Below are 26,738 nucleotides of genomic sequence, written 5' to 3'. Positions count from 1 at the left end.
AACCATGGTTCAAATACACATTGGCAAGAGGTCTGAAACTGTGTGGAATCAAACACACTCCTTCCCTGGAAAAAATTCAAGGCATCGCTGAAGCCACCGTGTGTGAATGGCGAGACGAGCCTCACATCAAAACCGTGCTGAACGAGGTCAAGGAGAAAACCAAAGACGTTTTCAACGAGCAAGTGTGCGAAGACGTCGTAGATTACTGGAACTTTCACTCATCTCTGGAACCTGCTGAACCATCGCATACATGGGAAACCTCAAAACAAGCCACGTCTATTCTAACTGCGAGAAAAGGCTGAAGCCGATTAAAACAAAAATGCTGAAGACATTCGTAAATAGCGTGTGTCCTTAACACATAGGTGTGTAACAAGTTTTTTTTTTTTTATATGTATTGCTGAATCAATTGAATGTAAACTAAACATGTATCTAAACCTGCGTGTGTTTAGAATGGAAAATGTTACTTTGATTGAATATGTAATACCTTACTCACGTGTTCTGAGATAAATGCTTATTCTACACTGGTGTTTGATCATTCTCGCCTTGACACTCGAAATGACTGAACGATTGATGAAGAATATATATTATACACCGTCAGAACCTGGTTCGTACGGTGGTGTTGAGAGTTTGCAAAGAGCTATTGTTGAGAAAATAGGTAAAAGAGCTAATGATACTGAAATAAAAAACTGGTTAGCAGAGCAGGATGCATACAGTCTACATAAACCAGTATCTACAAAGTTTAAAAGAAACAAGGTTTTTGTGAAGAACATCGATGAACAATGGCAAGCTGATTTAGTCGATATGAGCAACTTGTCAGAGAGTAACGACAATGCGAAATTTATGATCACGTGTATAGATATTTTATCCAAATATGCCTGGGTACGTGTGTTACGAAACAAGACCGGAATCGAAGTAACTAATGCTTTTGATTCCATTCTAAATTAAGGTAGGGTCCCCAGAAAACTACAAACTGATCAAGGGAAGGAGTTTTTTAACAAAAATTTTCAAACATTAATGAAAAAACATGACATTATTCACTTTGCTACGGGTACGGGGCAAAAAGCATCGGTGTGTGAAAGGTTCAACAGAACGCTAAAGACCAGGATGTGGAGATATTTTACCGCTTTTAACACGAGAAAATACATCGACATAGTTCAGGATTTGATTCAAGCGTACAATCACAATTACCATTCCAGCATCAAAATGAAACCTGCCGAGGTCAACGAATCCAATTCCTTCAGAGTATTTAAAACCCTCTACGGATTGTTCACACCTAAATTAAAGAAACTAAATTTCAAGTTTAAAGTTGGTGATATCGTTAGAATTTCTCGTTTAAAAAGACAGTTTGAGAAAGGATACGAGCAAAACTTTACGGATGAATATTTTACAATCTCCGAACGGATACCGAGAGATCCCCCAGTGTATAAATTACGAGACTATGATGGTGAAAAAATTGACGGAACATTTTATGAACCCGAGCTACAAAAGATCATTATCGGTAAGGACAAGACGTTTAAAATTGAGAAAATCTTGTCTGAAAAGACCCGAAACCAGAAAAAAATCTGCCTGGTGAAATGGGTGGGTTGGCCCGATAAATTTAATTCGTGGGTTCCGGTCGAAGACGTAGTTAACATAACAAAAGGATCACCGTGAACAAAACTGAAAACTATACTCATTAAACCATGGAAGAGTGTGGTTTCTTTGTGACCCTTCCAAGCAACGCGTCTTTGGATATTTACCCTAATAATAAGATCTCGCATTACACTACTAAATTCGCCAAACCAATCGATTTGAACGGAATATGGGAAGTATCGCTCGCAGAGGTTCAATATATCCAGAGTTGGTACTCGTTAACGGAGGAAGACAGTATGTGTCATATTATTCAGAGGGATGGAAAGAGAACACTAAACAGTAACTTTAATATCACTCCAGGATATTATAAAAATATCGATGAAGTGGTTAGTGAAATCAACAACAACTTAAAGAAAATGGAGCTCGGAATAGAGCTATTCTATAACCCTATGAAAAATAAAATACGCATCGTATCCCAAAAACATTTTGCGTTCAAAGCTAATGGAAAATTAGCATATATGCTCGGTATGAACCCCGGTGTTCCGATAACGGCCCGAGAACCAGAAGCGCCTAACCCCTCTGATATTCACGCAGGCTTTTATACGATGTATGTATATACAGACGTTATCGAGTATCAACGAGTTGGTGACAGTTTTGCTCCGTTACTGAGATGCGTACATATAACGGGTGAAAACAACAAAGTCGTCACAATTACTTATGATAAGTTGCATTACGTACCTCTCACCAAGAACCACATTACCGATATAGTAATCGAAGTCAAAACGGATCAGAACAAGCCTATACCTTTTAGTTACGGGAAATTTATTGCTAAACTACACTTTAGACCCGCTAAACATTCGTTCCGTGTGTAAAATGATGGATAGGGGCTACGTTCATCCGCAGACCTACGTGGATTATTATGTCCACCAGGCTGGAAATGGTTTTCCTGGGTTTCAAGGCGCCCCCACCATGTATGGGTCGGGGCTAGGAGGACTGTTCAAGGGTCTTTTTAGAATGGCGGTTCCGTTCCTCAAAAGGGGTTTTGCTATTGCAAAGCCTCATTTAAAAACAGCTGCTAAAGGGTTCGTAAGTGACGTATTCAACAACATTATGAGCAAGACACAAGCTCAGAATCAAGACGGATCGGGGCTTGCGTTGACTGCGCGTAAAAAATCTAAAAGGCTCCCAGGGCGTCGACATGTGATTCCTAATAAAAGACGTAAGGTTACTAAAATCAAGAACAGTGTGAAAAAGACCGAGCAGAGAGGCAACAGGCACCCTTACATCTCTCACAAGAGAAATCGGCTGAACATTTTCTAACATCATGGCGTTCTTACACAGTCTATCCTCAGAGTGTACCAAGACAGAATTGGATATTTTCACATTACCTTTTACCCAAACGAGTATCGAAAAGTACACTTATGTCGAAATACCACCACTTTCCGCTCTTACGGACAACGGGCCCCTGGAGTTCTACGTGGCTGGAAACGGGGAGGATTACCTCGACTTGAACAACACTTTTTTACATCTGACCTGTAAAATCGTGAACCCCGACGGTTCCAATATAGCTAACGATGCAAAGGTTGGGGTCGTTAACTACCCCGTAGCCTCACTTTTTTCACAAGTGGATGTCATGCTCGGGGATCGTCTTATTTCTCAATCTAGCAGTACATACCCATACCGTGCCACCTTTGAAAGTCTTATCAACTATGGAAAAGATACACTGGAAACACAATTTTGCACCGGGCTATTCTACAAAGACACAGCGGGGCATATGGACGCCACAGACCCGGACGGACGAAACGAAGGCCTCAAAAAAAGGGCCAGTTTCAGTGCTGAAAGCAACACCTTCGACCTGATTGGACACATTCACTCGGATATATTTTTTCAGGATAAACTTTTACTGAACGGGATCGATTTGAGGATTAAAATGGTTCGCAGCAAAGCTGAATTCTGTTTGATGAAGGAAGGAAATGCAAATTTCAATCTGAAAATACTCAACGCTTCTCTTTTTGTGAAGAAAGTAATCGTCTCACCGTCTGTAAAAATCGGTCACGGACAAGCACTCCTCACCGCCACAGCCAAGTATCCGATCGAAAGAGTCTGTTTGAAGACCTTCAGTCTAGCTGCAGGGAGCCGCATTTGTTCACAAGAGAACCTCTTCCTCGGTCCCTTACCTAAAACCATTATCTTTGGGATGGTTGACAACGACGCCTTCAGCGGGTCGTACAATAAAAACCCTTTTAATTTTAAACATTACGATGCAGAGTTTATCGCGCTGTACGTAGATGGTACGCAATATCCCGCAAAACCGTTTCAGCCTGTTTTTCAGTCCGGTAACGTGGTCCGTGAATTCCATTCTCTAATTTTAGCATCAGGAAAGCAGCTGAAAGATCAGGCACTGTCGATAAACAGAGAAGAGTACCTGAACGGATATACTTTATTCGCTTTCAACATGAATCCCGATGACGATTGTGGGCAGCATTTGTCATTAATAAAATCGGGCAATATGCGATTGGAACTCAGATTTCGTCAACCACTTCCGATCACGGTGAATCTAATAGTGTATGCCAGTTTTGACAGCATTCTAGAAATAAACAATCGAAGAAACGTGCTCATCGATTACCAGTAACTCATGGATACCAGAGAACTAACGGAGGTTATGAGAAGTTGTCCTGAAATAGATAAAATATTTCATGGCGTGATGGCCTGTGACGAGCTACCTACAAATACTCTGAGAAAGTTTCCAGCTTTATTCATCGTAAACACACATCCGAGACACATGCCGGGTGAGCACTGGCTAGCGTTATGCCTTAATGACGAAAACACAGGAGAATTTTTTGACTCGTACGGAAACCCTCCAGACTACGAACTCTTTCCTCGATCGATTCATTATTTTTTGACAAAGAACTGTTGCAAAATAAAATATAACCCTGTACAAGTTCAAAACTTTACGTCGGTTTGCTGCGGGCAACACTGTGTGTTTTTTCTGTGTCACAAAGCTAAAGGTTATTCATTTAACCGTATTATGTCTATGTATAGCAAAGATTTAATTAGAAATGATAACACTGTTGTGTCATTCGTTAAAAAAATGTACCCTAGAGTAAATAAAAAGCATTCAATTACATGTGTACAATGTGTTAACTCTCTAGATATGTTTCATTTGCATATGTAGTGGAATGTTAAATGACGATGCTTCACAAGAAAAATGTTAAACAATAGTTATTTTATTGAAATAAAGGGTAACATAACATAACATAACATGCTTTGTCCCTCGTCCTTTTCAAAAATCAAACCAGTCAGTACGGTTAAAAACGGGGGATTTGAAAACTGGCTCAGAATCGTAGTCTTTGCTTTTAGGTGGGGAAACAAGATGAGAGATATCTTTAGATCTTTTTATGTCAGATATTTTGCGTCGAACACCGCCATTAGGTATTGCTGAAAAGGGTATATTTAGGTTGGCTACTGTCTGTAAGAACTCTTTCCAACCTAAAGGCCTCCGTTCGTCGGATACTCGATGAGGGGCCGTGAGATTTTTTAGCAAATCCACCATGTGAGATCCTTTGATAGTGTTTCCTTTAAAAATAAATTCACCGCTATCGTTCCACGCAGCCCCGGCTTTTAAAAGTTTTTCCATAACGTACGAAGCGTTTCTTTTGTTTCTAGCAGAAATGTTAGCGAGGACCTCTTGCACGATCTCGTCTTTGGGGTGTTCGGTCACAGCTGCTTCCGTTTTGCTTTCCGATATTTTAGGTAGAGACAGGGTCAATTGGGCGGTTTCCTGCTCTCCTACTTTAACCAAGTTTAAAAAATTTTGCAGCACAGACGCGTAGAGTTTCGCCTTATCGTAATCATTCAGATCAGTCCTTGATAAAATACCACGTATTGCATCGTCCAAGTTGTTTTCAACAGTCTTTCTTATGGTTTCCTTCTCCGCGGTGATGTTTCTAAGTTTATCGATCTGATGTTGAGGGACTAAATACATTTTCTCAGCAGTCTCCATGTTAATTGTTGCGGGACGCGATTAAGCTGCTTATAAAAGGAATGGCTACACTGAGCAAAGGCAGAAGAAATCCTCCGGATTGATTAATAACTTTCCTTTTTCTTTCAACGGATGCTCTTTTATCAGCAAATAGTTTGATCCATTTTTTTTGTTTTTTTAAAACCCGATACTGTTTTGTCGTCAGTGGTATGTTTCCCCTGAGCACGTTTAAAGCTAGTTCACATATGCTCAGGATGAGATCTGTGGGCGCATCGCGTAATATATCCTTTCTCCTTCGGGATGGAGACCTGTGTAATGAATTCAGCAACGGGAGGGTTTTTTTCAATCGCTCAGACATTTGTTGTCGATACTTTAAAGTTTTTTCTTCTTCTTCGGAACATACACAACCGGTTTCTCCCTCGGAAACAACCCTGAACGGAGACGAAGTTCTTCTGGCGTTTGTGCTTTCAGGTCAACAAATAAATACCCGTAAGGTCTAGAGACGGCATCGAGAAAGCATTCTAAAAAATACTTGCTGTTACCCGGATACATTTGACGAGCCAGTATGCTGATCTGTAATTTATCTCTAGGGTTTTTAAAAAGAACCATGTAGTTGGTGTTCAGGTTGATTGTTCTACTGGTCTTTCCTTGAAAAAACAAGTTTTGAACGAGGTAGATGACGCTCAGATTTCTGTGGTGTGTGTATTTTGTAAAAGCCTTTTCTACTTTGTCATTTTTACTGGCGGTTTCCATCAAGTCATCGATTACCAACAAGTTTTTTTTATTTGGAGGAAATAGTTCGTCATCACACAAAGAATCAGGGATTCCTTGAAGAAAAATTATTTTTATTCTGGTCAATAATTCATCGTACAGAGGCTGCCAACACGTATAACACCAGACAATGTTTTCCGGAACAACCGACATTGCCTCTTTACAGTTTTCCAACAGCATTTTGATAAAAAAAGATTTTCCACTATTACTCGGTCCACATACGATACATGAAAAGGGAAGTTGCATCCTAGCGTCAAAAGCAGTCACGTTCATATTTTCCTTTACAAAACACATCAACAGAAACTATATACACATATATACAAGAATAGTCTTAATAGCCGTAAGGGAGAGTTGTAAAATCAGATAATAAAACACGCTTATCGTACACAACCCTGAACCTTTTCAACTGTGATTTGTTTCTCAAATGAAACCCCTTTTTATCTCTCACGATTTGGTTATGCGTGGTTACGAGATGACCTGTATGATCCGGATTTTTCACTCGCTCGTCCACCAGTTCTGTTAGTGATTTCAAATTGACAATTTCAGAATTGATATAATTTAAAGTAATGCCTTTAGCTTTCATGGTTGTTTTTCCTTTCATGGTTTTGTAACCGTAGGTTTTAGGACCTGCGCTTACAAATTCCACGATTTGATCGCCATCATCTAGTTCGCTGGTAAGACCACCCAAGTAATCGCTTAAGGGTGGCATCCAGTCACCTTCCTTACTTTTAAAAATGACGCTATCTGTGTCTGTGTACAAACAACGCTGATCCAATCGATCCATCAAATTGTACAGCTCAAGCCTAGCGTACGCTGTAGTGAAAATGCCGATGAATACATTAGCGTTTAGCGGTTTAATCAATCTCTCGTCTGCGTAACGCCACTGTACCATCGCCACCTCCTCATTCAAAAAAGAGAACTGACTCACATTATAAATATCGGAGAACATGAACTGTAAAAACTCGGCAGGATCTCGAATTAAGGTCGTGTTCGATCTGTCTGGTCTTTGACGTAATTCCTTCGTTCTCCTCATATTTGCGAATGTACTCACGTTTAGATGATTCATCAACGACCCAGGACGGATAACCTGAACTTTCCTGTTTGGTCTTGAGGAACATTTTAATATATCTTGTAAAAAGCTTATCAGACCTTTTAGGAAAGTGCCACACTTCAAACACTTTTAGAATTTTGTAACCGTTTTCGACGGCTTTCTCAATTTCGATAGATGCCCATGTTCCGATAAGAGCTCTCTCCTGAGCCGTATGATCGCAATGTTTTAACTGATGTTCGGCACACGTTCTACATAGAGGAAAGAGGAGTTTGCTTTTTACACGAAATGGTAGAACAGGTGCCCACAGACCCCTAGGTGGTAATACCTTTGCTCTAATGATACCGAAGTAATTTTTCAGAGGTTGAAAGTCACGATAAATGATGATAGGGTGATCGATCGGGTATGTCTTTGTCTTATTTACGAATGGGTAAAGCGAGGTAAAGTCGAAATAATCGATTCTCTCACCGGGTTGAGCTACATAATGCAAGTTTAATGCGTTTGTTCGACCGCCGTAAAGAGCATCTCGAGGGTTTAAACGCTCAGGAAAGTCAAAGTCTTTTAGAAAATTTTGCACGAGATTGTCGTTTTTCTTCATTTCATTCCACTCGTGTTCCCACATCAGAGTGACTTGCAAATTGAGAGTGTCTTGCAAATTCTTAATTCTCTCCATCGATTTTTGACGGATATCTTCGAAGGTTGCGTTTGATTTGGTAAGAGGATGCGGGGTCATTGAGGGAAAACACTTTTCACAGCCGTGATAAAAACACCCAAGAAACTCAAAAACCTTACGGTTTTCCCCTTCCTCACAGTAACCATCTACGTAATAAGTACCGAACCTGACTTCACCTTCGTTCAACGCGTGGCGAATGGGTAGGTTTTGCGTTTTTGAAACATATTCGAGCCATTGTATGGATGGTGTTGAGAAAGATTTCTGAGTGGTGATGTAATTATCAAGAGGCGGAATAGCTAAAGTGTCTTTACGCAGGAAGTTGGTTCTAAAGATTTTCATGCACACAGACGCGATCGTTATGCATTTAAAAGGATCGACCTTTGTACTATCCAGAATTTCTTGTCTGAAAGCTATACAACCCTTTCTCAAAATTTCTACATCGTTCACACAGTATTCCGCCATCTCTTTCTTGAAATCAAACACTTTGTCAGAAACCGTTCTGTACCACTTAAAGAATTCTTTTCTATCCTTAGGCATCATGCCATCTACACCGTAAAACTTAGGGTCAGGATACGGCCCTACGTAATCCTGATGTTCTACGGTGTTCCAGAAATGGGGAAAATAGCCTTTCTTGCTTTCCGAAAAACCCATGGCTTTTGGGATGCTACTCAATTTCATGGGTAAGAACGATAGACTATCAATGTAGGACTGACGAAACGCGGTATCGATGAAACACAAAATTTTACCGCCTTGTGCTATGATTTCGGGTGTGATTCCTTCTTTCACTAAATGGTTTAACAAAAGGTATGAATCGAACCCTCTAGCGTTATGGGCTATAAACTTGTATCCGTGGTATGCATTACACCGAAACTTTTTAAAGAAGGCACTGACGCAATCATCCCCTTCAGCCACCCACTCCTCTCCCTTAAAATCAATACAGCATATGAAATTAGCTACATGTGTTCCTGTTTCCTGCCTAGTTTCGAAATCGTAAAACACATAATCCGTATTTTCGCTTTCTTTCCTGGCCCTCTGTATAAAACATCTATGCTCGATATCCTCATCGAGTTTTTGGCCACAGAGTATGCATTTCGAATGGGCACATACGTGATTCTCACGATTAGAAGGATTATCCCTTATCACACGTTTACATTTACCGCAGTAGAATCCCGTTTCACACATAGAATATTCGCCTTTGTGCGATTGAATCTTTGCTTTATGCCTCTCGAAACAGTATTGGGAGCTACACAGTCTCTGACACTCTGGACATTTAGTAACATTCTTAGGGTGTTTGTAACAATCGGGGTCGTGACAAACGTTGCAGCTATAAGCACATTTATGTTTCCATAAAACGTCAAACCCCGAATGGCAGAAATGACAAACATGACTCGTTCCTAAAAGTCCGGTGATACTTTTAACCCCATAATAGTGGTTGTCATGTAAAAACAAGTAAATGGTTTTTTCGTGGGGAGTCTTGCTAGTTTGAAAGAAAGAGTATCCGGCTTTGCTAGCAGAACAGTATACGATTACGATTTTGCAATTCAAATGTCTCTCAAATCTCGGTACGTCAGCGAAGCTGACCGCATTGTTTACGGATAATCCCACATCGTGTTGTAATTTTCTAGCGATTTGTTCGGTTTCAAAATCATTTTTTTCACGATTCAAAAGTTGGCTAACACACAAGGCGAAGCACATGTTGTCTCTCTTGTGAAAAATGTATAGATGTTGCATTTTCTTCTGCAGGGTTTCTGATTTGAATATATGGCCTATTTTCCTTCTATTTCCACCACCCCGAAGTGGTCGGACGATTTGGACGACTATTTCAAGGGTATTATCGGTAAAAATTTCACGTTTACTCTGAATTGCATTTTCGAGCATGGTCAGAAAAGAACCTAAATCGATGACACCATTGTCTATTTGAACGCGTGATGAAACATTGACCGTATCACCTCTAATTTCAACGGTGACTACATCCTTGGCAGAAATTAAATTGTTAGCGATTTCAATCGCGCTGTTTAAAATCTCTAAAACATAATTATAAAAATCTGCAAAGCTGTCAACGTTCGCGATAGAAGAAAAATTCACTCTTCTCCTAATCTCAGTGTTGTTGAATCTTTCCCGATTAATTATTCTAATATTAGGATCTAATCCATCACCCTCTTGCTCTACTTGGATATCAGGCGAGTTTTCCATTTGAGAATCTTGGGTATCGGGCGAATGTGTGTTTTCCATTTGAGAATCTTGGGTATTAGGTGAGTGTATGTTTTCCATTGGGCGGTTGCGTTCATTATCGTTTTCCGAATTTTGTGCAATATTGTCAGGGTTTTCGATTAAGTTAACAAGACTGTCATTTATCCTCATAATACTTTGATTAAGTTCGTGTAACGTATCATGAGAAGATAACGGACTAGGTTCCTGAGCGTTTTCTGGAGTCGAGACGATATTCTGAACGGGAGGTAATGACATATTTTCATTGATTTGATTCACCACGTCTATTAAACATGGATTTATCTGCAAAGATTCTCTTTGTTCGATTAGGTTATTTTGTAACTCTAACAGACATTGATTTAATTCGAAAAATATGTCGTGCGACTCGACCGGCGTACTTGATACAGTTTGACTGGAAATTCGTCTGGGGTTTTCATTTTGAGTATTGTTCTGTTCTGACGATCTTAAATTTTCATTCAACTGATTGACTGCATCGATTAGATCAGGGTTTATTTGTACTGAATGACCGTGTTCATTTAGGTTATTATGTAACTCTAACAGACATTGATTTAATTCAGAAAATATATCATTCGGCGTTACCGTTGTGTTTGATACGACGTGATTTGGATTCTGATTAGGTCTCTCACTAACGACTTGGTGTGACGTTATTAAACTTTCGTTCAGCCTGTTGATCGCTTCAGTTAAATATGGGTTCAGGGGTGTGTGCGAATCATTTGAAAAACTCTGGTTTCCGTCATAAAAGAAATCATGCGATAATGGAGATTTTTCGGTTCTCTTTTTTTTAATCTCCATATCCGAACTGCATTTCAGTCGTTTCTGCGCCATATCTATCATACAATTTTCTAATCAACTTTATGCTCACTGAGAGACATCTATTCACATTTTCAAGCGTGCTGTACAGTAAAGGGATAAAATCTGTACCTCGACCAGATTCAAGTGTATAATCAATCTGTCCAAAGTTTTCCAATAAATCAGTCTTTGCTTCGAAGAATTCACGCCACACTGCGCAGATCTGTTGTAGTTCGATGTCTTGTTGAATGTCGGTTTCCGAGATGATTTCCTCTTGGTCTTCTATTGCAGCACTCGTATCTATAAGTCACAGAACATGTGAAAGAGCTTTTATTTATTTATTTATTATTTTTTTTTGTGCTGTGTAAATAGAAGGTAAATATACTACAACTCACCTGAAATATCTCCGTCGTAATCACTGTTAGACACGTTTCCCTCAAATTCTGAATATGATACAAACAATGTTATATTCACGTATGAAGGACTTTTACAGCATGAAACATTCACAATTTTATGTTTTGACTTACGTGTGGAACTCAGATTCAAAAGGTCCTGAGTGGTTGTTTCGGGAATCTCATCATCAGAAATAATCACCAAGCTGTCTATAAAACAGTAAAACATACTTTTAATAACTTAACATTCTCATTTTAGATCACTACATAGATCTAAGAGACAAATTTTAATTACCTATACACTAGAAACAGATGAGCTTAACTCGGTCTTGCACTGTAATATAAATGTAATGAATATTTACAATTTAGATAAAGTATCGTACCAGATTACATAATGACCAGATAAGTATGATGATTTTTGTACTCAGAATGATTAGTTCTAAGTTTATATCAATATCATTGCCTACTGGATAATTACATAAACATTGTATTTCAATTTATATTTAACTATTAATTGAATAAAATACAAATTTTTACCTGCCAAGAAATCCATGGGGTCTGGAAATTCTGTTGAACTTTGCCGATGTTCAAACTTTCGAAGTAGTGAAGAACTGACTCTGGAAATTCGGTCGAACCTTTTCCGATGTTAAAACTTTCGAAGTGCTCGACTTTATAAACAGGTTCGTATGCATTCGAGTGTGTGTGTGTGTGTGTGTGTGGGGGTGTGTTTGTGCTCGGGAATGCATCAGAACGGGGGTTTTACGTTGTTGACCTTTTGACCTAGGCCTGACTCGGAGTGCTTCATATTCTACGTGAAAGGAAAAGATCGTGTGTTCCCGGGACCGAGAACTTGAAAAGCAAAACGGTTCCTTTTTCTGCATCGAAAAAGTAACATCCGTACATTCTGTACATCCGTTTGACATTACCCAATATTGAATCTTTTCATGTTCTAACATTTTTTCTATTCTTCCCAAAAAAGGGTGAGAGCGCAGAGATTGTGGAAGATGCTAGGCTTTTTATACTGACATAATGTAAGGTGAATGACTAATGATGGTACATTGCACTGTATGAGAACCTATCACATCAAAATGCAAGGTAACAAAAAAAGTGAAAATCAGTCAGCAGACTACTTGCCTGTGCCCCAACTCGCACATCATGTTCAGAAATTTCACTAAGAGTGTCAACGATAGTCTCCAAGTTATCAAGTATGACCTTGAGAGCCTATGCATGGCAGCTCCATCTTGTGTCGCTTAGAGATTTTAGTGTGGTACATTTTCCTGAAAAGTCACTGGTCCGTTCTCGCAAAGACTCAGAAACTGCATGTTGTTTTGCTGATCCCTCGAAGTTATAGAGAGATGGAACATGTGTCTCACAGCTGTACTGGTGCGACAGACATCCACAATGCAGAGGTTGAGGATATGCGATTGACAATGGACGTACATCACCAGTGGATTTTCTCTTAAAATGCGTGTAGCTACACCAGGCTAGGTTCCCCGCATACTCGCCACATCATCATAACACTGCGCTCTCAAGTTGCAGATATCAAGATTAAAGCTTGTCAGTACATTCTTTAAAAGAAGGACCAGAGATTCGCCAGAGATTCACTTGTTATGAACATAATTAAATGATTTATCTATATTTTTGAATAGCCGTTTAATTAGTTGTTTATCAGTGGCCCTTAAATCCATTAACTGTAAGAAACTTCCCCAATTTTCGGACTCATCCATTTCATCATGACCACCAAGAGCAAAGTCTCGCATATTTTCTTCAGATATTCTCTGTTCTTATCCACTCTCTTTGCGTGTTCACTGCTGATTTGCGGGGCTACACTTCCCGTTTTAGGTGTCTGTTGATGACCTTTCATTTTTAACCCAGCAGAAATGTGCACGCTGCTTTTCTGCATTTTTCCAGTTGGAAAATTCAGTCACTTGAAATATGTGTCCATCTTAGACTTGTTGCCACCAAATGCACGACACGTGAAACAATAAGCCCGATCAATGGTGGGACTATATTCAAGCCATTCATAAATCCCATACCATTCTTTCCTGAACTTTCTACCATCAGTCAGTGGAAATGAAATTACTGGTTGATACGGCCCAATCTCAATAAAGTTTGCAGTTTGGGTCCGTGAACTGGATCTCGATCTGTGGAGGCCTGACTAACCGTTCCAAATTACTGCAGAGCTGATGGCTCTCATGAATGAGCGACACTTGTATGCTCAGTTACCAATCCTCCACCAGCAATTTCTGTTCTCGTTTTCTTGGAGAAGTAATTATCCAGTGTATTGGGATGCTTAGTCATTTTGTCCAATCATTTAGTTTTCCCCAATAGTCATACTCACTACGGGAAACTAATAAGTAACTGCTCTTATTTTGTTCTACTGCCCCCATCAATGCGGAGATGTACATATAAAGACATATTAAACAGCTTTCAAATCTGAAACTCCACGACTACAATAAATTGATGGCGATATGGGCACCTGCCCCCCCTTGCCCCCCTAATGTTGCCATGATTTTATGTGTTTGATTATGTTTGATTATTTTACGAAGTATCTACTATTGACTGTTCAAATGCGGAGTTTTGTGTTGTGGGCCAGGGCTCAGTTGTAGACCTCTGCTAACATGCTAGCTAAAGTTATTGTGCTGAAGTAGTTTTGATGTTCAGCTGTGAATTTTTACCTAAAAATGTCCAGATTAATGCATATTGTTTGTTGTTCTTACAATCTTCACAAGTGATCAAGTGCATAAACAGGACATAAAGTTGCTACAGTGAAGAAGCCAAATCATTATAACCATCATTATAACATCGTATCTTAAAGTTACAAAATAAAAACTTACCATTGTGAAATGTTATGCTCAAGTGGTGCTTGCAAAGTTGGTTCCGATTTATCTGCTTGATCAGTTGCATTTTCTTTTCTTTCTTTTTCTTTTTTTTTGTCTTTAATTTATTTATTCATTTTCATATGGTTCATTTACATGCGATTCATTTACATGCGATTCATATTCATGAGATTCATATTCAATTGATACATTTTCATGTGATTCATATTCAAGTGATACATTTTCATGCGATTCCTTTACTAATTTGCTTCTCTTTAAATCCAGTTTTAGACTGTAATATTACAAAGGTCTTTCCAGATTATTACTTGCCACACTGTATGAGGGAACCCCAGTAAAATTGCCTGAATTCTATAATATAATTTGTTCACCATGTTAGATTTAAATCCTCTAAAAACAGATTCGCAATTAAATAACATTACTCTGTTCCAATTCACATCCTTCAAAACATTGGCATGTTTTGCTTACTCTCTAAACAAATGAGACAGCAGTGTATCCTACAAAAACCGAACGTTGTCCACAATGTGAAAACAACTCGGAGAGTAAGCTGAACTAACCAACAAAATTACCAAGACTGATAAACAGTCTGCACACAATAATAAATATAATGTCCTTACCTTTTAAAGACTTGTAACAAATAATATAACAGTGTAGCAAGTAAAGCCGAGGAAATAACACTAATAAAATTAAATAAACAGAAACTCTAACCCGGTCAGACCATCAAAACAGAGAAGCACATTAATACAGAAGTACATTTTAAGAGGAGTAACTCCACAAAATCTAGGTGGAGTAATGCAATGACTATATCTTCAATAACAATCTGAATTCTGTAGAGCTGGAAGGCCGAGTGCAAAAAATAATAATAATAGAAGAGCGAAAAAGACTCCGCTGTGTAGGTGATGCAGTTCACCCCGATATCAAGAGTTTAACGTTGTCTCCTGCTTCCTCCGCTGAAATAAAGTCCTTCTGAACACCGTTATATGCAATGAGAAGCCGAGCTGGGAGAAGTATTCCATAGTGAGCGCCCTCAATACCACGAAGTTGACGCCGTACCTCGTTAAATGCGGCCCGGGCCCGGGCTGTCTTGGCTGTGTAGTCAGGGAAAACGGAGATGGTCAAATCCCTCACTTTAATCCGCTGGATCTCTCTAGCACGGCGTAAAATGTCAACACAGTCACTGTGATAGTGGAATCTGCACACAATAGCTCATGGTCGTTCACCAGGCTTGGGCTTCGGCTGAAGGGTCCAGTGGGACCGGTCCAAAATCAGCTCCTTCTCCAGACCAAACGCCTCTTTTAACAAGGCCGCTAAAGCAGCAGTTGTACAGGTGTCAGCACCCTCTGGAACTCCCACTATCCTAACGTTATTACGCCATCACCTCGACTCCAAATCCTCACATTTATTCTCTAATTGAGTCACGGTCGCAGTGAGAGACTCGACAGTAGTCTTCATATGAACTATGTCATCGGTGCAACCGGAGAGCGCGTGCTCCATTTCCCCAACAGTACCTTTCAGTGTTGATATGGTAGCCTCGGTAGCAACTTTATCACTAGCCAGCTGTGTCTTCACGGCCTGCAGGTCAAGCTGGATAGTAGACAGCGCTTCCCCGAGAATGTTCTGGAGCTCCTGGAGCTCCTTTTTAAAAATATCGGCGATGTCCTTCCTCAGTAAAGCCAGCAACTCAAGCCTGAGTGCGGTGAAGTCAGGGTCACCGCTCGGCGATGTGGATACAGGGGGAGAAGGAGACTCGCTCACGGTGCGCACACTTGGCCTCAGTCGTGTCTGAATGCTACCACAGGTTTTCGTGTTCTTTCCAGACATTTAACGTACCACAAAGTTAAAATTGCAAACAAGGAAACAGAGTAGAATAAGTCAAAATATATTGTATGACAGAAAAGCGCAAATTAATTACAATTTTAATCAAGATAAGCAGGAGCCTCCAAATTCACATGCTACTCCATCGAATTCCGAATCGATCAGTTGCATTTTCTGAATTGGTTTCGAACTGATACAGTAAAACCGATGACACGTTATTAAGTGTGTTGCTTAGAAGCTTAGAATTGCTTTAGAAGCCTTGGAAGCTGAAGCTCGCCATTATGGTGAGGGGCGTTACATTTCCAATAAACACTTGAGGTTTTTGGTCTTTCACAACGGAATGGGTCAGCTGGCCAATCGGAGCACTCTGGGCTTTTTGGAAGGAGGGGCTTTGGAGAAACCAGACCTCAATCAGAGCGTTTCCGACAGACTGGGAATAGGGGTACTGCAATAATGTACAGTATGTGAAAAATAATATGCTTTTTGAACATTAAAGCATGTTAACATATTCTGTTACACCGAATAAAAAAATTAACTTTTAAAAATGTTTAAAAAGCATCATACCAGACCCTTTAAACCAGTATCCCTGAACAAAATTAAGCAATTGATGAACATGAACAAATGATGCCTGTCTGTTTGCCTGTCCACACAAGAGTGAAAAAAATGCCCAGGACATTTTTTTTTGGTTGGTTTCTACAGGATCCCAGTTCTGATGCACACCTCTACATCACTGTGCCATACTGATCATTAGAAAATTGTTTCTAGCCAGTGACATTATCAAGATGACTGTCTAAGGACTATGTTTGGTCTGTGGTATACAGTATTTCTAGCATCACCCATATGACCCTGTTCAGCGTGATCAGTACTTTTGCAAGACTATAACTAAATTTGTTGACAATTAAATGACAACAAATTTGTGGGATTGCATTCTGGACTGTACTGCACGGTAAAATACAGTACAAGACTGACAAGACAAGGAATGTTCAGGAGGAGAAAAAACAAAACACATGCTTTGGTCATGCCTTCACTAAACAAGTATTACCGTATTAAATTTCTATTTAATTGCATCTAGATCACTTAAATTATCCTTCATTGTAACATCAGGAACCCAAAACATAATTTTCCCCAATACCAGCATATTTCAAATATGTATGACTAATGATATAATTTCATAACCACTCTTACCTGATAGCAGATAGAGCAGATATCATTGTGTTGCTGCAGCTGTTGTTCAGAGGCTGTAGGCAGGCTTTTGATCTTGTTGACGGCATCGCGACGGAGTAAAAAGCTCTGCCAACCCAGTTGTGCCCGCAGCCACACATTGTAGTAGGAGTGTACAAGCACAATGGTGGAGCCCATAACAGTCCATTCACCAAACACCGTCTCACAAACGCCGTATGCCACTACACACAGAGCCACCACAAATTCCAACATCCGGTAGGTGCCGTTCACGCAGTAGATTACGTCGTCCATGTTCTCCATTGGCACTTTGCGCAACTCCTCCACCATGAAGAGCACATAGATCAACAATGTGCCCAACACCTCAGGAAACAGAGAGGAGGACAGAGGGGAAGACAGAATTAGAAACACTCAAAGTGTAATGTAATGTATAATAAAGGAAATACTGGCATTAATAATTTATCAATTGCACTTCCTCAAATTTATTGCAGGAACATTGGGTGTTTATTAATCAAAAATTAATTGCTTTAGAGCTCACTTAGATTTGCCAAGCTTTGATTTGTGATGGGTAGTAAAATGTAAAAATATGGATACCCGGTATTACACTTACCTGAAGAACTGTTTTAAAATTATGCATGTATTGACCTATGTATTGACCTACCCGGTCAAACTAAATGTCACATTACACTAAAAAGAAAAATAAACCCCCAAAAAACAAGTCGCACTCTGCATCCAAGTCCAGTCCTTCTTGTTGCGAATTTGTATGCCAGAACTCATATATTATGTTTAAAATATACTTCAAATGTGAAGGAAGCTTGAAAGGAAATTCTCTTATATCATGTACTCTCTTATACTATGAACTGTATTAAGACACCTTGGATACGGGGAATACTGGGTTATGGTTTCTGTTTGTGTGTCTCTGTGCTATCAATACCTATGATGAATGTATTCATTTAATTACCTCTTCAAATAAGCTTATCAAATGTCATCTTTATCAATGTGCTGACACATGTATTTTCTGTCTCTTGAAAAGGCATATTTTCATAGTGTGCTGTGTGTTTTGTCTATTTGTCTGTCTATCTGGCACCTGCGCCAGTAGAAACCGTCCACGCATTGCTGTTGTCAATGTGTATAAATACTTCTGTTTTGCATGAATAAACCAGATGTCTCTGTGAGCATGCACGTGTCAGTGTGTGTTCATTTAGACTCCCAAGATCTGAATACTCTGTGGTAAATCACACTTTCTAGCTCATAGCAGCACAGAACAAAGTTAATAGAAGTAAAAAGGCTGTAAAGGACTGACGGAGGACTGAAAGACATAATCTGAGATTCCTGAGATACTTGGAAATCTAACAAACCTATTGAAGAAAAATAATTTTAGACATTTGTCCTTACACTATTTGGATCAATTTCAAACTATTTGGATCAATTTCAAACTTTTGGATTAATTTCAAAATTGAATCAGTTGATCTGCTGGTTACAATGATAATTCCATATACACCAATCAGCCATAACATTAAAACCACCTGCCTAATATTGTGTAGATCCCCCTTGTGCAGCCAAAACAGCTCTGAGCTTTCGAGGCATGGACTCCACAAGTCCTCTGAAGGGATGGGGCCTCTATGGATCATACTTGTTTGTCTAGCACATCCCTCAAATGCTCAACTGGATTGAGATCTGGGGAAGTTAGAGACCAAGCCAACACCTTGAACTTTTTTGTCAAGTTTCTCAAACCATTCCTGAACATTTTTTGCAGTCTGACAAGGTGCATTACCCTGCTGAAAGAGGCCACTGCCATTAGTAGAAACTGCAGCAATGAAGGTGTTTATTTGGTCTGCAACAGTGTTTAGATACTGTAGAGGGTACTTGTAAAAGTAACATCCACATGAATGCCACGACCCAAGGTTTCCCCAGCAGAACATTGGCCAGAGCATCACACTGCCTCCCCTGGTTTGCCTTCTTCCCATAGTGCATCCTGGTGCCACCTCTTCTCCAGGTAAGCGATACATATGCACCCGGACATGAACATGATGTAAAGAAAACGTGATTCCTCGGACCAGGCCACCTTCTTCCATTGCGTCAGGGCCCACTTCTGATGCTCACGTGCTCATTGTAGGCATTTCTGCAGTGGACAGGGATCAGCATGGGCACTCTGACCGGTCTGCCGTTACACAGCCCCATGTGCAACAAGCTACGATCTTTCTATCATAGACAGCATTAACTTTTTCAGCAATTTGTCCTACAGAAGCTCTTCTGTTAGATCAGACCAGACAGGGTAGCCATTGCTCCCCACACGCATTAATGAGCCTTAAGCACCCATGGCCCTGTCACTGGTTCACCAGTTGTCCCTCCTGGGATAGCACTGCATAGCAAAAACACCCCACAAGACCTGCTATTTTGAAGATGCTAGGACCTAGTCGTTTAGCCATCACAATTGGCCCTCATAAAAGTTGCTAAAATCCTTGCACTTGCCCATTTTTCCAGTTTCTAACATATCAACTTCGAGAACTGACCGTTCACTTGCTGCCTAATATATCCCACCCCTTGACAGGTGCCACTCTAATGGCAATCAATGTTATTCAATTCACCTGCCAGTGGTTTTCATGTTATGGCTGATCAGTATAAATCTTACAAACGTTCAACCACTCGTTCCTCAGATAACACTAACAAAAATCTTGAACCTCAGACAGACACAGGTGAATGGACACATGGCAAAAATGGACCTTGAGTTCTTGAACATGAAAGCACAAGTAATGTGTTAAGTATTATGACAAAAATGAAGGAATTTACTGTAGAAAAAACTGTTTCAGACATTTGATCTTGTTGTGACTTTGATACTGTTTGGATCAATTCCAAAATCTAATCAATTTATCTGCTGATTACAATGATAAGTCCATATAAAAGCCTACATTCAGCCACTTGTTCTTGACAATCACGCTAACCAGAAGTGTTACTCATTGGAAGAAGCATACAAAACACGAGCTGGTAGGTTTCAGTGTGCCGCTGCAAAAACGTATTTTCACACACATCAAATAACCTTTAATGTGTGTTTGTATATAGGAATGTATGCACAATCTACCTGCAAAGATGTAAGTATGCTAGAGGAGATGATGATAAGAAGCCAGAAATCCATGTGGAAGAACTGACAGATCATGTAGGACATGTAAGCCGGGAATACGAGTAAAAACAGGCACAGACTGACTGCACGGAAGTGCTTCCACAAGCTCCTGCAAAAAAAATGGTCAATTTAATGTTAGAGAAGAAAAAAGGACAAGTATTACAAAGAGAATGACTGAGATAACCGGGGGAAAATTAAAAATAGTTGACATACTCTCACTACGCAAATGTTCTCAACCTGTACTCTGAAGATTAATAAATGTATTTTCTAGGATGAAGAAGTGGTGCTACTTAATGAAAAGAACCCCAACACTAGATAACCTAGAACCTCAAGACTTAGAGATGATGCAATACCTACAGTGGTGCTTGACAGTTCGTGAACCCTTTAGAATTTTCTATATTTCTGCATAAATATGACCTGAAACATCAGATTTTCACACAAGTGCTAAAATAGACAAAGAGAACTCAATTACACAAATGAGACAAAAATATTATACTTGGTCATTTACTTATAGAGGAAAATGATCCAACAACATTACATATCTGTGAGTGGTAAAAGTATGTGAACCTCTAGGATTAGCAGTTTAATTTGGAGATGAAGTAAGAGTTTGAGAGATCCCTCAGACTCTTAAAATCATCAAAGTCTGATCTTCCCAACATGTTTGAGGAAATGTATCATGGCATGAACAAATTAGATTTTTGAGGAACTTAGGAAAAGAGTTGTTGAAGTTCATCAGGCTAGAAAAGGTTACAAAATCATCTCTAAAAAGTTTGGACTCCACCAATCTACAGTCAGACAAATTGTGTACAAATGAAGGAAATTCAAGAGCATTGTTACCCTCCCCAGGAGTGTGGACCAACAAAGATCACTCCAAGGGCAAGATGTGTTAAAGTCCACGAGATCACAAAGGAACCCAGGGTAACTTCTAGGCAACTAAAGGCCTCTTCTCACATTGGATGATGTTAATGTTCATGAGTCTGTCATCAGGAGAAAACTGAACAACAATGATGTGCATGGCAGGGTTGCAAGGAGAAAGCCAAAAAGAGCATTGCTGCCCCTCTGCAGTTTGCTGAAGATCACGTGTTCAAGCCAGAAGGCAACTGGAACAATATTTTGCGGATGGATGAGACCAAAATAGAATTTCTGGTTTAAATGAGAAGGGTTATGTTTGGAGAAAGGAAAACATTGCATAAGAACCTTATCCCATCTGTGAAACATGATGGTGGTAATATCATGGTTTGGGCCTGTTTTGCTGCATCTGGGCCAGGACGGCTTGGCATCATTGATGGAACAATCAATTCTGAAGTATACCAGCAAATTCTAAAGGAAAATGTCAGGACATCTGTCCATGAACTGAATTTCAAGAGAAAGTGGGTCATGCAGCAAGTCAATACCCCTAAACACACAAGCCGTTCTACCAAAGAATGGTTAAAGAAGAATAAAATCCAAGTCAAAGTCCTGACTTTAATCCAATAGAAATGTTGTTGAAAATCCTGAAGCAAGCAGTTCATCTGAGGGAACTCACCAACATCCTAGAGTTTAAGCTGTTCTGTACTGAGGAATGGGCTCATATTCCAAGCCGTTTAGTTACAGTTATTGCTGCTGTCAAACCAGATACTGAAATCAAAGGTTCACATACTTTTCTCACTCACAGATGACTTATGCGAAAATGTGCTGATGTTTTAGGTCATATTTATGTAGAAATCTTGAGGGTTCACAAACTTTCAAGCATCAGAATCTTAATCATAAATACAATTCCAGGAAAAACTGACTGAAAAATCTACCTTACAGTAATAACAACACTGAATACTTATTACCTCATAAAATGTACAGCTTTCTTTTTTTTTTGGTCATTTAAATAATTACAGATATGCCAATTTTAGCAAGTAGACTTTAAGTTAAGAAAAAAAGAGTTTCAAAAAAGGGGGGCATGTCGGTCACAAAACATATCTGGGTTGAATTTTAAATTAGTGATTCATTCATACTAATACAGTGAGGGAAAAAAGTATTTGATCCCCTGCTGATTTTGTACGTTTGCCCACTGACAAAGAAATGATCAGTCTATAATTTTAATGGTAGATTTATTTGAACAGTGAGAGACAGAATAACAACAAAAAAATCCAGAAAAACGCATGTCAAAAATGTTATAAGTTGATCTGCATTTTAATTAGGGAAATAAGTATTTGACCCCTCTGCAAAACATGACTTAGTACTTGGTTTAAAAACCCTTGTTGGCAATCACAGAGGTCAGACGTTTCTTGTAGTTGGCCACCAGGTTTGCACACATCTCAGGAGGGATTTTGTCCCACTCCTCTTTGCAGATCTTCTCCAAGTCATTAAGGTTTCGAGGCTGACGTTTGGCAACGCGAACCTTCAGCTCCCTCCACAGATTTTCTATGGGATTAAGGTCTGGAGACTGGCTAGGCCACTCCAGGACCTTAATGTGCTTCTTCTTGAGCCACTCCTTTGTTGCCTTGGCCGTGTGTTTTGGGTCATTGTCATGCTGGAATAACCATCCACGACCCATTTTCAATGCCCTGTCTGAGGGAAGGAGGTTCTCACCCAAGATTTGATGGTACATGGCCCCGTCCATCGTCCCTTTGATGCGGTGAAGTTGTCCTGTCCCCTTAGCAGAAAAAAAACCCCAAAGCATAATGTTTCCACCTCCATGTTTGACGGTGGGGATGGTGTTCCAGGGGTCATAGGCAGCATTCCTCCTCCTCCAAACACGGCGAGTTGAGTTGATGCCAAAGAGCTCCATTTTGGTCTCATCTGACCTCAACACTTTCACCCAGTTGTCCTCTGAATCATTCAGATGTTCATTGGCAAACTTCAGACGGGCATGTATATGTGCTTTCTTGAGCAGCGGACCTTGCGCTGGCTGCAGGATTTCAGTCCTTCACGGCGTAGTGTGTTACCAATTGTTTTCTTGGTGACTATGGTCCCAGCTGCCTTGAGATCATTGACAAGATCCTCCCGTGTAGTTCTGGGCTGATTCCTCACTGTTCTCATGATCAATGCAACTCCACGAGGTGAGATCTTGCATGGAGCCTCAGGCCGAGGGAGATTGACAGTTCTTTTGTGCTTCTTCCATTTGCGAATAATCGCACCAACTGTTGTCCCCTTCTCACCAAGCTGCTTGGCAATGGTCTTGTAGCCCATTCCAGACTTGTGTAGGTCTACAATCTTGTCCCTGACATCCTTGGAGAGCTCTTTGGTCTTGGCCATGGTGGAGAGTTTGGAATCTGACTGATTGATTGCTTCTGTGGACAGGTGTCTTTTATACAGGTAACAAACTGATATTAGGAGCACTCCCTTTAAGAGTGTGCTCCTAATCTCAGCTCGTTACCTGTATAAAAGACACCTGGGAGCCAGAAATCTTTCTGATTGAGAGGGGGTCAAATACTTTTTTCCCTCATTAAAATGCAAATTAATTTATAAAATTTTTGACATGCGTTTTTTTGGATTTTTTTGTTGTTATTCTGTCTCTCACTGTTCAAATAAATCTACCATTAAAATTATAGACTGATCATTTCTTTGTCAGTGGGCAAACGTACAAAATCAGCAGGGGATCAAATACTTTTTTCCCTCACTGTAAATGATGAAAAAAATATTTAAAAAAACCAACAACATATGAGAGCAACTGATAGATAAGTCCTCTGCCACTGGCTGATGTAACACAGAATCACACTCATGCCATCATGAATAATGCTTGATGCAAGATATTTCATCCCAAACCCTGGTTGCCACTGCCAAGAGGTTCAAACATACTTAGACAGAGCTTTCAACAAGAGCACCCAAAATACGTCCAAATGAAAACATAATGGTTAAAGAAACACAAAATCAATTGTATGCAATGAGCACATCACTCTCCAGACTTAAACCCTACTGAAAACCTGTGGTTTGAATTGGAGAGGGAAGTCCACATGCACAAAATGTTCTGTATGGAAGAGTGGCCCAAGATCCCTCTACAAGTGTCCTCAACCTTGTTAGATATTACAAAAAGAGACTCAGTGCTGTTATTCTCTTCAGAACAGGCATCAAAATATCATTAACTGTAGAAAGAAAATTGCACTTCTTAAACATATTTAAATAAAACTACACAAGTATGTTTGAGCTCAAAATATTACTTAAAAATATCAAAATATTACTTATTAAATTTTGCTTATTTTCGTCAACTCTGGCTTTAATTCTGGAGGATAATGTATGCTGACAGTAATTTTAGGTCTATGAATAGATCATGAATAGACCATAACACCCTGAATTTCAACTTAATGGTATCCAGGTAACCACTAACGATCATAATATGAATAAACAGCAATCAAACAAATACTGTTCTCCAAGCAAACATGATCTGCAGAGTTCATAGATAAAATTCAGTCCCTCACACTGATCCAGAGAGCTCACAGTCCACTCTAAAGTTAAAAACACAATTTTTAGCTTCCTTGAACTATTTCACCTTTTTTGTTTGACTCTCAGAAAACAGATTTCATCAAACCTGGGAGCGTAACGATACACAAGATTAAAATTTGGTACAATACAATATGGTGATTTCTCAATAGTATAGACTTTCGATCCAGCAAAAATAAGCATTGCGTGAATGTGTCTTGTGTTTTCATTTTCAACTGATTAAAACATTCAAAATTGTAAATATACAATAATTGAAACTTAATAATGACAGTTTGTGTGATCCATTCAGATTCAACCAAACAAAAGCTGTGCATTAGAACGTAACAAAATTAAACATGGCTAATTAGGCATTAGCTCTCTGAAACACACAAAGCTTTATTCTACATTCTGCAGTTAGCTAAATTCAAGCAACTGTCTGTAGCTCAATTTTTTTTGAATCCTACATTCTGAAGGAGAGAGTGTGAGAGAGAGAGACAGAGAATGCTTAATATACACTACAATTACTAGCAATGTGAAGCATTTTTCTTATCCCCAGGTTAAAATTGCTGACGGTCATTAAAATACAGTGGCACACCTTGTAGCATATATTTTAACAGCTACCACATTTATTATTAACACAGGATGTGTGTTACTTCATGTTATTAGTGCAGTTTTACTACAGTTTATACTGTCTAGTCTTGTTTGAGCAGTGTACAACATGGTAAAAAGTAACCGTGCTCAGAATCCCACAGTCAACAAGCCCGCACTCAGCATGAAAATGGTATGTTGCATGAGCATACTACCTGTGTGTCTGTGCATTTTGTGAGAAACAGCTTACTTATCTCTAGATGCCCCTAGCGCCAGCACTATGGGGTCAGCAATCTCCAGCATGGACTGCAAAATGGAAGCAACCACAATGAAGAGAATGATACTGAGAAGGAAGGCTCGGTGGATGACCTGGAGCTCAATTAGACCCGTCTGAACTGCCAGAATCAACAGCGTGATTCCCTCAGTCATTCCCCTAACAGAGAAAGAAAGAAAAAAAATCGAGAGAAACCATAGACTAATAAAGAGCACAAAATCTAGAATTATTTAAAGATTAGTAGACTAAAATACATTTTAAAAGAGAAACATAAAGAAAACTAAAAAGCACAGAAAAACCCAAGGTGTAAATTTACACATGGCCTATCTATTACTCTTGATATCAATCAATGGTAGAGCTGCAACAACTAATCAATAAAATCGATAATAATATAACAATAATAATAATCAATTATGAAAATCATTGTTAACGAATCACATTATCGATTAGTTAGTTTGCTCATGGCACAGGGGAGATTTACTCATTACGTTACTTCTGTTCCGAAAACACGCTTCGGAGAGTAAACACTAAAGTTGTGTCCCAAATGAAGTACTGTACACTATGCACTTTGTACTCTGCCATCTAGTGTGTGAATTTTAGAAAGGTAATATCATCTCAAATACATCACTAGCTTTTTTTTTTTACTAACCGGAAGTATAAGCCGCTTCCTAGTTGACGGCGCATGACGTCATACGCACACTAACATTAGCAGACACCCAGAGCCACAGACAATGACTTTCTTCAGTTTACTGTTTGTCAACGTTACCTTTTATTCCCAACATGCCCTCAGTCTCCATTAGATGGAGGCGAAAACGTCACGTGATTGAGGAAGAAAATCCTCTAAGGCAGGAAAGCATTTTATATTAAACACAGTGGAGATCAAACAGTGCTGCATGACCACAAACATGTTTATATCCAAAATGTTCCACCGTGTGTAAGGGGCAGGGGAAACTGGTGCGAGTTTCTTAAAATGTTCAGTTTAATTTAAGTTTATCGTCATTATATGCTGTATTTGCATACTTGCAGTGTAACATCTGTCATTTATTATAACGGAAGTGCTCTATTAGTAACGAGGCCACGTT

The 26,738-nt window shown here is 39.5% G+C and overlaps 2 protein-coding genes across 3 annotated transcripts in view; both read right to left on the bottom strand.

Moving 5' to 3' along the window:
* The window catches only part of rnf145a (ring finger protein 145a), a 71,091-nt gene that overhangs the window by 8,754 nt on the left and 35,599 nt on the right, over positions 1-26,738 (bottom strand). The window contains exons 8-11 of one of the 2 annotated variants that reach the window (XM_053682242.1): positions 25,633-25,815; positions 20,367-20,514; positions 17,294-17,650; positions 14,215-16,102 (exon numbers count right to left, since the gene is read on the bottom strand). In XM_053682242.1, coding sequence (XP_053538217.1) covers positions 15,668-16,102; positions 17,294-17,650; positions 20,367-20,514; positions 25,633-25,815 — 1,123 coding nt within the window. In that variant the 3' untranslated portion in view covers positions 14,215-15,667. Of the gene's footprint in view, positions 1-14,214; positions 16,103-17,293; positions 17,651-20,366; positions 20,515-25,632; positions 25,816-26,738 lie in introns of those variants that run through there. The other variant, XM_053682243.1, reaches the window with a different exon arrangement.
* On the bottom strand, positions 6,383-12,328 carry LOC128633471 (uncharacterized). The gene is made up of 4 exons (XM_053682241.1): positions 11,752-12,328; positions 11,592-11,666; positions 11,460-11,507; positions 6,383-11,364 (listed from the first exon to the last, which is right to left on the bottom strand). Exon 4 carries the CDS (start codon positions 11,107-11,109, stop codon positions 7,255-7,257), a length of 3,855 nt encoding a protein of 1,284 aa, XP_053538216.1. The 5' UTR covers positions 11,110-11,364; positions 11,460-11,507; positions 11,592-11,666; positions 11,752-12,328; the 3' UTR covers positions 6,383-7,254.

Source organism: Ictalurus punctatus, chromosome 8 (assembly GCF_001660625.3).
Source record: "Ictalurus punctatus breed USDA103 chromosome 8, Coco_2.0, whole genome shotgun sequence".
NCBI classification, from domain to species: Eukaryota; Metazoa; Chordata; class Actinopteri; order Siluriformes; family Ictaluridae; genus Ictalurus; species Ictalurus punctatus.
This window is presented reverse-complemented; position numbering and strand designations above follow the sequence as displayed.